Here is a 12,818-nt window from a genome sequence, read left to right as displayed (position 1 = left end):
ATTTATTTAGGATTTTTTATCTTATGTTCATCTTACAAACCTTTGATTCTGATGGCTGACAATGGCAAGTAATTTTCCATTTTCAAATGTCCTTTCTAGGTCTGGTTATCCTGTTGTGCTGGCCTCAAAACAAACTGAGTGTTTCTTACTGTACTATTCTCTGGAAGAGGTTTTGTAAAACAGGTGCTGCTTTCTTCGTTAAAAGTTCATTATGATGTGCTAGTGAATCAATATTGGCCAAGAGTTTTCTCTTTGAAAAGATCTTGAATTACAGGTTCAAATTCTTTAAGAGTTATGGAACTATTTCTTCATGTGCCCATTTCAGCAAGTTGTATTTCTAAAAGTTGTTCGAAATATATTGTTATCTTTTAATGTCTGCAGGCTCTATAGTGATGTCCCCTTTCTCATTCTACATTATTTATTTATTATTTATTACTTTTATAAGTATTTTCAAATTAGCTTCTGGTTTTATGGATCCTTTCTACTGACAATTTCTTCTCTATTTCATTAAATTACAGTCTTTTAAAAAAATTCAACTCCTTCCACTATTCTTTGAGTTTAATTTCCTGCTCTTTTTCTACTTCTTGAAAGGGATGCTTGCTCACTGATTCTCAACTTTGCCTTCCTTCTAACATGTCCATTTAAGAAACTGAATCCCACAAGTTTTCATATGTAGCGTTTTCTTCTTCTCTCAAAATATCTTCTAATTTCCATTGTAACTTCCTTCTCAACCCAACGGCTATTCAGAGGTGTACAATATCCACACGTATTTCAATCTACCTAGTTATCTTTTTGTTATATTCCTAGCTTAACTGTATGTGGTCAGAAGGCATCTCTCTATCATTTCAATCCTTTGAAATTTGTCACAACTTACTTTATGGCCCAGTTTATGGCCAATATTTTCAAATGTTCTACATATCTTTTTGAAAAGAGTAAGTATTCAACATCAAAGAGGGTTCTAAATATGATATTAGGCCATTTATTGCATTGTCCAAATCTTTTAATTCCTTACTGATTTTTCATCTCCTCATTCTATCAGTTAGTAAGATATATATGAGAATTCCCCACTTTAATTATAGATTTGTATCTTTATCTTTGTAATGTTTACTTGTTTTAAATAAACTATTGCTTTCCTGGTGAAATAAACATCTTACCATTAGGAAATATCCTTCATTATCTCTAGAACTGCTTTGTGTCCTAAGGCCATTTTAATATGCACAGAGCCACACCAGCTTTTCTGGGGCAATGTGTGCATAACACACCAACTTCTGTTCTTCAGACTGTCGTGTGCCTGACGTTCAGTTATATCTACTGCACACAGTGCACACAGTGGCTGAGCTTCCTGAAATCCATCCAATATTTAGTTCATTTACCTGTAATGTAACTAGGTAAATGCTGACATATTGGTTTAAATCTTCATTTTATTGAGTTTACTATTTGTCCATTTGTCCTGCCTTAAGTTCATTTCCCCTGTATACTTACTTTTCTTGCATTCTTCTGAATTGAATTTGTTACTTTATCATTGAGAAATGAAATACAAATTATATTTACACCTACTATTTTCATAATGATTATAACATATACAGAGAGAGCAAATACTTTCTCCCACTGTTTTGTCTTAATTTTTTTAACAGTATTTTTAATAAGCAGTTTTTAACTTTGATGAAGTTCAATTTATCAATTTTTCTTTTATGACTAATGCTTCTTATATCTTCTCTAAGAAAGTCTTCTTTGGCAAGTCAGAGATATTCTCCTATGTTCTGTCTAAAACTTTACAGTTTTCAACTTCTTGTAAGGTCTGTGATCTAGCCTGAATTAATTTTCATGTGTGTACGAAGTAGGAAACGGGCTGAGTTTTTTTATGTTCACTCAGTTGTTTTATCATCTGTTGAAAAGACTCTTCCTTCCCCTGCAATCATAAAACTGACTAACAACCTTCAAACTGATGAACAACATAGGAAGGCCACAGTACATCATTTCAGACTGACTCTAAGGCTACAATAATCAAGACTATATGGTATTAGGTTACAGACAAGCAGACCCATGGAATAGAGACAGAATCCAGAAAGAGATTCATATACACAGTCAACTTTTTGTCTTACAAAGATGTCAAGATATTTCACAAAGTTTACTCAAGACTCCTCAAGCCCGCAATGAAAGGATGTAGGATTAAATGTTAAAGGCAGGTATAAAAGCACATCCAAGAGTTAATAGCCAGAAAAAAAGTATAAAAAAATAGTAATAAATAGTAATAGAGCAGACACAAAGGCCAAAGTATTTTTTAAAGCTTAGTACTAAAAGCAAATGACCTCTATACCCATAAAAGCAGTGCAACCATCTCCAAACATGGTTAACATACCCTCACTTAGTAAATGCACCTTAGTATCTGCAAAATGCTTTCACCTGTGAGATGTGGCAAGCAGCACCATTAACCATCACTAACCTGTACCCTTAAATTACATTCTGTGCACTCCATATAAGAGGACATAAAATTACCCAACACATTTTGGGAAGCGCTGCACTCAAAATCCTTAAGACTTTTTTTTGGATTACGACATTTAGTAGGATAATTATATCTTAAAAATTTACTTGTACAACATATTTCTAGACAATACCTAAGAAATGCCTCTGAGTGTTTCTCTAAGAAACACTAATTTCCAAAATCTCCCATTTGGGGGAGATGTTAACACACAGGGTAATGCACAGCACAGTGCCCATGGGATGCTTCTTTCACAGTATCTTCCATCCTAAAACTACTGGAAATTCATCCAACCTTCCCGAGGAACAAAGATGAAGAAGAATATGCTGTTGCACCACAGTCTGATCTTTGGTTGGTGTTACACAACCACCAGGGATATGGTAAGACACCATTAGAAATACAGAAAGTCCCGCAGAGTTTATCATCCAAGCAGACTTAAATACACCAGATTTGTTGTTTTGGTGGCAACAGTAGGCACCTGCCTCGAGAACATGTTCACATTAGGCTTGAAAGCTCCTTCAGCAGCTAAACATAAGCTAGTGTAAGTCATCAACACTGAAACAGTAGTTATCACGAAATCAGGCAAGTTGGGTTTTATGTCACCCATGAAATAGTTTAATAGGCTTAATGATTAAAAGACATTTATGTCATGAGCTTTCATTTACCGTTCTGACTTATCTGACAAGTGAGAAACATCTTAAATTATTAACGAAGCTTTTATCCCAATCTTATAGGTAGAACAGAGAACTGTTACAAACAAAAAGCAAACTGATATTTTATTAATATTTAATACAGCAACATAACAAATTGCATTTAGTACATAGTGCCATGAAACAAATGCATCTCAAAACAAAACAAAAAAACACTCTTGATGCTTACTGTCAATTCAAAACTAGAAAGAAAAACATTAAAAAGAAGAAAATATGTTACAAAAGGGATTAATTTGGAAAAAATATTAAGTAAAACTTTAACTGGAATTTAAAAGTAAAGCAAAGGCTTAATAGTGCAGATGTATAGGAAACTTGTAAGATACACAAAGAACATAAATTGACGTGAAATCAGTATTTACAGGTTGCTGAAAAATAATGTTGAAAGTATCTTCTTTTCTGAAAAAATTGAAACTGAGACCAATTTACTTACCCGAGCTCTGTCATGCCATCTACGAACTCCTTTTTGCTAAATTCACACTGAGTTGCTGCCCTGAATTTCCACGCTATAAGCAAAACGCTGATACTGGCAGGATCTAGGCTTAAATCATCACAAAACTGTTGAATCCCATCAATTCCAATTTTATTTTCATCTTGTGGGTCTATAGTTAAAATTAAGGGAAAAAAGAAGTTATGCTATTTTGAAGAGTATTATTAAAATGGGTGGTTAGAATCACACCTCTACTTTCGCTCTATCAAGTATGTTTCAAATACATCAATCAATGAACTGCAGTTTTTCTACTATATGTGAAAGAAATTGCAACAAATAATAATTTATTCAGATAATATTCCTATTTTAAAAACCTAGATTTCTGGGTGAAATAATCATTGAAACGTCTTTGAGAAGACTTTATCATTAAAAAATAATTGATTTCCTTGAAGTAAAATAAAAATTTGAGTTTACAGAATTTTAGTTGGCCCAAAGGCAAACAAACTGTTACAGACAACACCACATTAGTAAAGCATTTACAGTATTTAGGTTTTTATCACAACCCTGCAATAGCAAAAGAAAGATCAACCTTTTTTGACTTTCAGAGTAATTTCATTTGCTATAATTGTACTGCTACTGTACAATACTCATTTTTCAAAATCATTTAGTTTATGCATCCACGTTTAATAGCTTAGAAATTCAGGCTTCCCCCCTCCCCCATTTCTGGTCTAGAAGTGAAATGAAGGAACTCGGTTATTTCTCTATCCGTCAATTACAAGGTAAAATCTATTAAAGGAATCCCAGCAAGACCTCACCAAACTAGGCCTAGTAATTTCAGACCCAGTAATTTCAGACATAATGTATGCATTAATTCTGTTGGCTTAGAAGGTACAAGTAGAAAACTTGTAGCTCTTTGGCTCAAATGATAAGTAGGATAATCTTCTGTCACACAAAATCTAACTTTGGCCATTTAAGCCATATATACTACACTTTCATATACAGTGTTGCTAAAGAAAAAAAATGACATAAGTTCAGTGAATGACACCACAAATATCCTTCAAACTCTTATCTCTTACCTTAGTGAGGCAGCACTTGTAGCTATGTGCTCTCGGAGGAAAGGTTCTGTACAAATCCTTACCTTATTATTCACTTCTGGGCTCCCAATATTAAAATAGATATCTGGGATATCTGAAAAACTGGTCTACACTACTCTCACCTAGCCACCCTGGTAAATTTCATACACAATAATATTGAACACTCTAAGGTAGTTTTGGAAGTACTCATTCATCTGCATGCATTAACACAGTGACCAATATTTTATTTCAATAGTTTTTGAACTATGTATTTAATTTTACAGCCCAAAATGAATTACCATTTTTCTACTTTAAATGGCTAGAATTGCATGACTAAGACTAAATGATGAAGGGATCAAATTTAAACTAAAGAATAAAGGCAATTTTTACTTACATAACAATATTTTTTCAAAAGCAGCAGCACCTATTTGAATAACTTGAAAAGTCTGCATGGCCATGACTTCCAAAATCAGCTTGATTAACCTCACCAAAACCTTTAAAGCGCACTAAAGCTTAAGTAAAAACAATGCTTATTTTTTGAGAACTACAACAGGAGCAAATTTTTTTTTTTTTAAAGCACAGAAGATGTTTCTGAACCAAGATTTTTAAAAAGAATGTAACTTTCAATCTATTTTTCAGAACTTAATAGATTAAAATATATACACAGGGCATTATGCTCAGTGAAATAAACCAGGCAGAGAAAGACAAATATTTTATTATTTCACTTATTTGTGGAACCTAAAAAAAAAAAAACAAGTGAAATTGAAATAGAGTACCAGGCACAGAACAGACTGGTGGCCGCCACAGAGAGGGTGCTGGGGGTTAAATAGGTGAAGGGAGAAAAAAATTAGTGAGGACATTTGAGGTCTGGGTCTGGGTGGTGGTTATGTGGGCCTGTACACACATCAAAACACTTCGAGCTATACATGAAGATCTGTGTATTTTTTTGTATGTACCTCAATATAAAAATTTTTAATTTAAAAAATAAAAGGGAGAGACTAGAAGAAATGATAAAATAGAAACATGATCCAATTTTGTGCTGTTCACAAAAAACACACTTTGGATTGAAAGAAACAAGGAGAAATATATATACGCAGTGTTTCCAGAAGTAAAAAATGACAATTATAAAAAAGACTTTAAAACAAAAGGAGTTATTCTGCTTGGGTTAATACTTGTTTAAGAGTTTTCTTTTTTAAGTTTTGGAAATACAAGATTAGCCTTAGAAACCAGAAAGAAAAAGCCATCAGCTCTAGAGTCGCTGCTGCTTGCCCCACGACGGCGCAGACCTGGCGCTGGGCAGGAACCTTTCAGGCCTGCTGGGTGATCCGGAAGCACACAGGCTCCACACGCAGGCTTGCTTTTGCAGCATGACTGTATTTGGTAGAGAACACGCTAAGTGCTGATTTAATGCAAGTAACAGCTGTTCCCAATTTACAACACCAAGGGGTCTTAGCTAAGAGCATCTCCCAAAGCCTACAGAAACCAGAAGCTGTCCGGAGCCATAGGCTCTGCTCTCTGGGTTGGGAGGATGACTTACCCTCACGACAGAATTATTTTTATGATCTGGTGCTGTTCTTAAACAACCTTCTCCCCACAAACATTCCAGCTTAAATGGAGTGCCTGGGAAAAAAACACTGCATTAAAGGGGTAGCCGCCTGGCCAACACTGGCCTCAGAGCAGCAAGTAGCCTCACCTGGTCGTCAACACCTCAGCCTGCCCAGCACAAGGGGCGAGGGCTCACTGCCCAGCCCTCCCGCACGCCTCTCATCTCACCCCTCCCTAGTCTACAGCGGTCACTTGAACTGACTGAGGTGGGCAGCCGAGCACCACGGAGAGAAGGGGCAGCACCTTGGAGGTCTTCCCAGCGCGCACCAGAAATCCAAGGAACACGCGTCCACTCTGTCCCCTAGACATGGCCGTGTCTGTGCACTGCCCCGTCGCCCTTACCTTTGTACCTGCTGTACAGCTGCTCCAGCTTCTTCCTGTCCACCGAGTTTCTCATGGGCTCCTCGTGGAACAAGCCTGGGTTTTGGAAGAAGCTGTCCGTGGCCACGTCCAGTTTCCACTCGTTCTGCGTCAGGCAGCAGATGGCAGTTCTTTCGCCAGCCTGAGTAAACGCCATGAACTGGCGGACCTTGTCCCTCTGTGATGACTTAAGCCTATGCTTTGGGACGCAGAAGAAGAGAGCCTCTGAGGCCGACCCAGGTCTCCCCGCCCTCTCACTACACCCACACTTCAGCTGGGCTTGGGCCCCTCCTGTGCGACTTGACTCTTCCTCGGAATTACAGGACAGAGCCTCGCACTTCATCAGCTGACATGACTACACAGCTTCTGAAAATCAAAACGACGGCATCTATATACTGACAAATATACAAAGTCTAATCTTCAAAAAATTATGAGAATCAGTATTCCATACAAAATACATGTTGATCTCTACCCGGTTTGCTGCGCACAGTGCACACCAGGACACACAGGCAGCCTCTGATGCAGCGGGGCTGGGTGCGCCCCAGGCCCGACCACGGCAGCCCGGCCGGCCCGCAGGGCCCCCTCTCACTTTGACCGAAGACCCTAGTGAACGGGAGGAGAGCTGCACAGCTTGGATACTCCACTGTTCTAAACAATCAGTAGAACCACACTGATAAAAACGTACACACATGACTAAGAATAATGTTAAAAATAATTCACGAAAAGTTCCAAAATCAGGTGCAAAAAAACTGTCAGGACTAAATGAGAATGATGATACCAGCAGCAAGACTGCCTGCGTACCTGAGACAGAAATAAAATGGGAAAATAGGGCAGAGGCTGTGGGTAGGCGGTAAATAACCAAACTGCCAAGTAACTGTACTATATATAGTATATAATGAAACAAAATAACATCTTCACACTTTCAGATATAGGACGGTTAAGTTTCTATTTACCTAAGGTAACTTGGTGAAAGAAACACCAGAAATGAAAGTGATTCACTGACACCTGTAAATCAAGCAGGCTCTATGATCTACTAGATGCCAAGGCTTTACACAGTAATAAGGAAAAAGTTTTCCTTAAAAGGATTTGTACTGAATCTTGTTCAAAAAAAGATGAGACCGTTTTGAGAAACACAGAATAAATTATAATGTAACTTATGGATATGTGTAAATGTAAAGCAAGATGTAGATGAGAAAGTTGAGGAGGGAAAGTAAGAAAGACAGAAATAAGATAGAGACAAGACCCCAAATAGTAGAGTCAAAAGGGAGCTGAAAGTTGGGTTTTGAGTGTCCCAGTTGCCAAAACAAATCAGAAAAAGGGATCAGTTAGGAAACTTTGTTTTCACTGGATTCAGAATCCAGCAGTGGCTGGGAAGAGGCCCAGCTCTGCTTCAGGCACGGGCGCTGGAGGCAGGGGTGCCGGGGCGGCCCCTCAGGGGCCAGGGCCACACCCCCCCGAACCCCAGGGCAAACACGGCGAGTGCTCCCGAAACTTGTTCTGTGGGCACCCCTCAGTGCGGGCAGGTGCCCGAAGAGCGGGGGACAGCAGAGCAGGAGACTAAGACAATGCAGTCGGAACACGCAGCTCCCCGAGTGTGGTCTGCGGACCCTAACACTACCCTCCCTGTAGTTCTTGGCCAGCACCTTTCTCACCAGCGACTTGGGTGAAGTCGAGGCTTCCAGGGGTTACACGACTTGTGTACAACAGAACAAATGCAGAAGATCTGAGAACCTATCTTTTATTAAACCAGACATGGAAGATATTTGCAAAAATGTAATGTATAGTAAATATGAAATGGATTTACATTATTATGGTTATCTTCAAATATATAAATATTTTTAAACTTTCCGTTTTAATTTCTAATATAATAAGTACCAGTGGCTATGGCTGACAGAAACAAGAGCTCTCTGGGATTCCAATAATATTTTAAAGCGTAGAGGGGTCTTGGGACTGACAGGTGAGAACTATCAACCGAGGGTAGCACAGGGAATCAACATATGTCTACTTCGAACAACGCCTATTGATCATTTTGAGCCTGGGGTCTCTTTTGGAATCTGGTGAAAGTCACAGATCCCCTCTCCAGGAAAACCTATTGGTACACATAAAATTTCAGAGTTTTCACTGACTGTTTTCAGCCCATCTATCGGTTCCTTAGAGGGAAGGGCAAGGTGGAGAACCAATGAGCCACATCAGGAGCCTCTGGTCTCTGCACCAACTCACCTTTGCTGCCCCAGTGGAAGCAGACACAGACATGCACATGAGGGGCACGTTGTGCACCAATAAAAGTTTATTTACAAGCACAGGCAGCTAGTCTGTGGGCTGCAGTGTGCAATGCTAATGTAGATTCTAGGGGAATACATGGTAAACATATTCTATACGTTATTTCGTAAAGTTGAACTTCAAGAAGAACTAAACAAAGAGTTCAGGGTTATATTCTCTCCTAAAATCAATCTAACTGATTGATTAGGGAGGATCCCATATGCGTTGGCAGTAAGCTGACCAAAGACAGAGGGAGGGTGGGCTGAGCGAGGAGCTACCTCAGAAACCTCAACAAAGAGGTACATCAGGAATAACCATGGCACCTTTACTGGCAGTTGCTATCAATGCAAATTTTTACATTCTGTCATAGCTATGCATAACAAAATCTGGTATATATATGATGAAATTGAGCCACAGAAAGGGTGAAGCACTGATATGTGCTGCGATGGGGACGAACCTCAGAAACATTATGCCGGGTGAGACACATCAGACACGACAGGTCGTGTACTGCGTGATCCCATTTACACGCAAACGGCCAGAGCAGACAAATCCAGAGACAGAGAGACTGGGGGTCGTCAGGAGCCGGGGAAGGAGGAATGGGAGCACCTGCTTTATGAGTGGGGGGCCTTCTTTGGGGGCACTGAGAACGTTCTGGAATGAGACAGAGCAAGTGGTACCCCAGCATGTACAAGTACTGAATGCCACTGAACGGCACCCTTTTAAAATGGTAAACTTTAAAACGTCAGGTGGATTTCCCCTCAAAACAAAACAAAAAACAACACTGCACTCTTAGAACCTTCAAGATTAATCACTAACTACAGTCAGGTAGCCGAACAGCTTGGCCAGCCTGCACAGGTGATGGTTCCACGCCAGTAATTGTCGCAGACACCCCAGAGGTACGCCGCCCGATCTCGGGGTGCTCTTCCTGATAACGACCTCCTGAGGCCTCTCCTTAGGGGCGACAGCACAGTTCTGGCAACAGGGTGGAGGGGTGTGTTCCTGAACACTTGGGAAGAGGTGAGGGGTATATGGGTCCAGGCCGGCCAGGGGGCTCAGCTTGTCACTGTCAGTGACAAAGCAGGTGATGACAGAGACATTCTGGGCCCTCTTCACTCTCCTTCAAGTGCCTGACACAACAGCACAGACCCTAGACCCTGAACCTCAAAGTGGTGCCAAGCGGCTGGCTCTGACCGAGCAAAGTGGCCATGGGGCTGAGCTCAACCCGTAATCAATGCGTGGGCAGAATGAAAAGGAAGGGGACTGTCCATAAGGCCGAAACAATTTGCTGTTACTCTTCATAGATCTCTCCATTAAAAAACAGCGATTAAGACAATAATCAATAGCTACGTGTAAAAACTGTCTGTCTTTCACATCCCAAAGTGACTAAGAGACTTGCAATTAAAAAAAAGGGAACTGACAAAGCTGTTTAGAAAAAAAGCGTTAAGAACTAAAAAAATGACAGGGGACAGAAGAAAGCTGAGTCCACTCAGATGGGACTAAATCCATGTAAAACTACCAAAGGCCCGCTGACTGGCAGGACGTGGGCCACCCCCAGACCTGGTGCCCACACTGAGGCTTACCGCATCAAGGGAACTAAGTTACTAATGAAAGATTGGGGGGGCATTGTCTGGGTCTCACTCTTTTACTGTTAAAAGTACACAATTCTTGAAATAAAAATCTGGACACAATCCAATAGAAACATCAAATAAAATCTCTAACCTACGGAAAAAGTCACAAACATTTCATCTGTGAGGTGGAAAGTCACTCACACAATCTGGGCACCTAGACTGACCGTGCATGACACGGAGGAACTCCCACAGTGCCCGCCCTACCAAGGACACTTAATACAGCGAGGTCTTCTCTCCGTGTTGACTCAAAGGGAGCTGCCAGGGCACCACACTGCTCAGCCAGCCCCACACGCTCGCCCGCTCTCTCTGCACGCAGCAGGCTGGCGGGACCTAGTCCCAGCATCCCCTTTCAGGCTCTGCGGTCTCCAGCCTCTGTGGTGGCTGCACTTTGGTGAGTCAGGCTCCTGCCCATGCAGCCCCTGCTCCCTCAGAGCTGGAGAGAGGGGGCCTCTCGGCTCAGCAGTGTGGCTGTCCCACGAGGGTCACCAGGAGCCCAGCCGCACCACTGGCTGGTCCCCTCTGGCTGTCTACAACCTCCCCCGGCCTTGTTTCTCTCTGACCAGGACTTCCCGGCCCTCCCCTTGGCTCCTCTTCCAAACTTAAGTTCTGCTCTCATGCATCTATCATCCCCTCCCTGTTCCTCCTGGACCACGCGTCCCCCGTCTGGAACCTCCTCACAGGCCCCCCAACAACATTCTGACGAGACCAGCATTTCCTCCCTGTGCCCACTGGGCCCAGAAGCCTCTGCACAGCCCGGTCCCAGCACCCTTGCTAGTCTCTCCCCAAAGCACTTTCCCCGCCTCTGTGCTTCGGCGGGTAGACCTTCCCATTCTGGAGCGCACTGTCTCCTTCCGGCTCTTCTGCCCTCTCCACCGAGCACGCACAATCTGCCCACCCTTCCCGGCACACTCATTCTGTGTGTTCGTCTCATGCCCTGTTACTCTGGAGAAGCCTTCCCTGCTGGGTGTGGACACCACTCCTGCACCACACCACAAGGGCTGCCCTCTGGCACTTACCCCACTGCAGTTGTGCATTTACTGTCCACCTGCCCTGCTAGACCATCAGCTCTGTGCATACCAAACCCACGCCCGGCTTGCTCACCGTCAAAGCCTGCACCCTGCCACCACCTTCCCTGCAGAGAAACCTCTGAATTTACTGAATGAACAATGAGGCCGTGACTACCCTGCTTTCCACTAAGTTTCATAATAACTGCATGTTTCCAGACGCCTCTCTTCTGAGCTGCAGATCTGAACCTCCAACCAACTACAGGATCCTTCCATCCTGTTTTTCACTGGTTACTATACTCAGGCAAAATCTTCTCTTTGGCACAAAGCTGCTCTTGCTTCCACATTGCCTATTTTGGTCAATAACGTCAGCATCGGATGCCCAAGCCAGGAACTGCTGAGCCCTTTCCTTCCCTTACCCTGCGCGTCTCACCCCTCCCTCCTCCCAGCCCCCTATTCCTACAGGCAAGCTGGGGTGCAAGTCCTCACCTCTTCTTGCCCAGGTTACTGAACGGCTTCCTAGATGGGCCCCCTTGGCTGCATCCTGACGCCTCCAATTTCTATCCTCCTGACACAAGCCTTTTCCGTAAAACACAAACGTGATCTTACCGTGCACACGCCTTAAAAACCTTCCACGGTGCGTTACCTCCTGGGCACCCAGTTCTAGGCCCTGCCTGCAGGCCCGCCTTCTCCGCCCGGATGCGGCGTCCCAGCCGCAGGGCTACCGGTCTCGGCCCCTCAGCTCTGCGCCGGTGCGCCCGCCCGCCGGCCCTCGCCCTGGTTCACCGGGTTGCTCCGGCTGCGCCGCAGCTCAATTCCGTCCCCACCAGCGGTGCTCCCGCCTCGTCAGACGCCTCACAGGGTCCCTGCTCGGGTCCCGCCTCCGCGGCTCCGCGCCTCGATGGCCCCACCTGGCCACGGCCCCCGACGGGGCGCGCGGGCGGGACTCCGCTGCTCGCGTGACCTTCGTGCCCCGCGTCCCTCGGCCCCAGCCCTGACCTCAGCCCCGGCTTCCCAGCTCGTTTCCCAGCCCTGATCCCGCCCCCGGAGTACCCCGGCCCCGGGCGCGACCGCGGCCACCGCACGCTGGCCCCGGCGCTCATCCCACCCCGGTGCGAAGCAGGGCCCGCGCGGAAGGCGACACCACGGGCCACATACCATTCTCCCCCGCGCTCCCCAGCTTCACGCCGGCCCCGGCCACTTGCACCGTCCCGGTCCTTGTCCCCGCCCTCGGCTCCCGGACACCCGCCAGCGAGGGCGCGGGGGCGGTGAC

At 43.7% G+C, this 12,818-nt stretch overlaps 1 protein-coding gene across 5 annotated transcripts in view; it reads right to left on the bottom strand.

The window, feature by feature from the left end:
* Nucleotides 1-12,818, bottom strand: part of DCUN1D2 (defective in cullin neddylation 1 domain containing 2) — a 27,326-nt gene extending 14,508 nt beyond the window's left edge. For 3 of the 5 annotated variants that reach the window (XM_073212302.1, XM_073212305.1, XM_073212306.1), the window contains exons 1-3: nt 12,704-12,818; nt 6,637-6,853; nt 3,620-3,788 (exon numbers count right to left, since the gene is read on the bottom strand). In XM_073212302.1, the coding sequence (XP_073068403.1) occupies nt 3,620-3,788; nt 6,637-6,853; nt 12,704-12,706 (389 nt within the window). In that variant the 5' untranslated portion in view covers nt 12,707-12,818. Of the gene's footprint in view, nt 1-3,619; nt 3,789-6,636; nt 6,854-12,154; nt 12,580-12,703 lie in introns of those variants that run through there. The other 2 variants (XM_073212304.1, XM_073212303.1) reach the window with 2 other exon arrangements.

This window comes from Manis javanica, chromosome 9 (assembly GCF_040802235.1).
Source record: "Manis javanica isolate MJ-LG chromosome 9, MJ_LKY, whole genome shotgun sequence".
NCBI lineage: Eukaryota > Metazoa > Chordata > Mammalia > Pholidota > Manidae > Manis > Manis javanica.
This window is presented reverse-complemented; position numbering and strand designations above follow the sequence as displayed.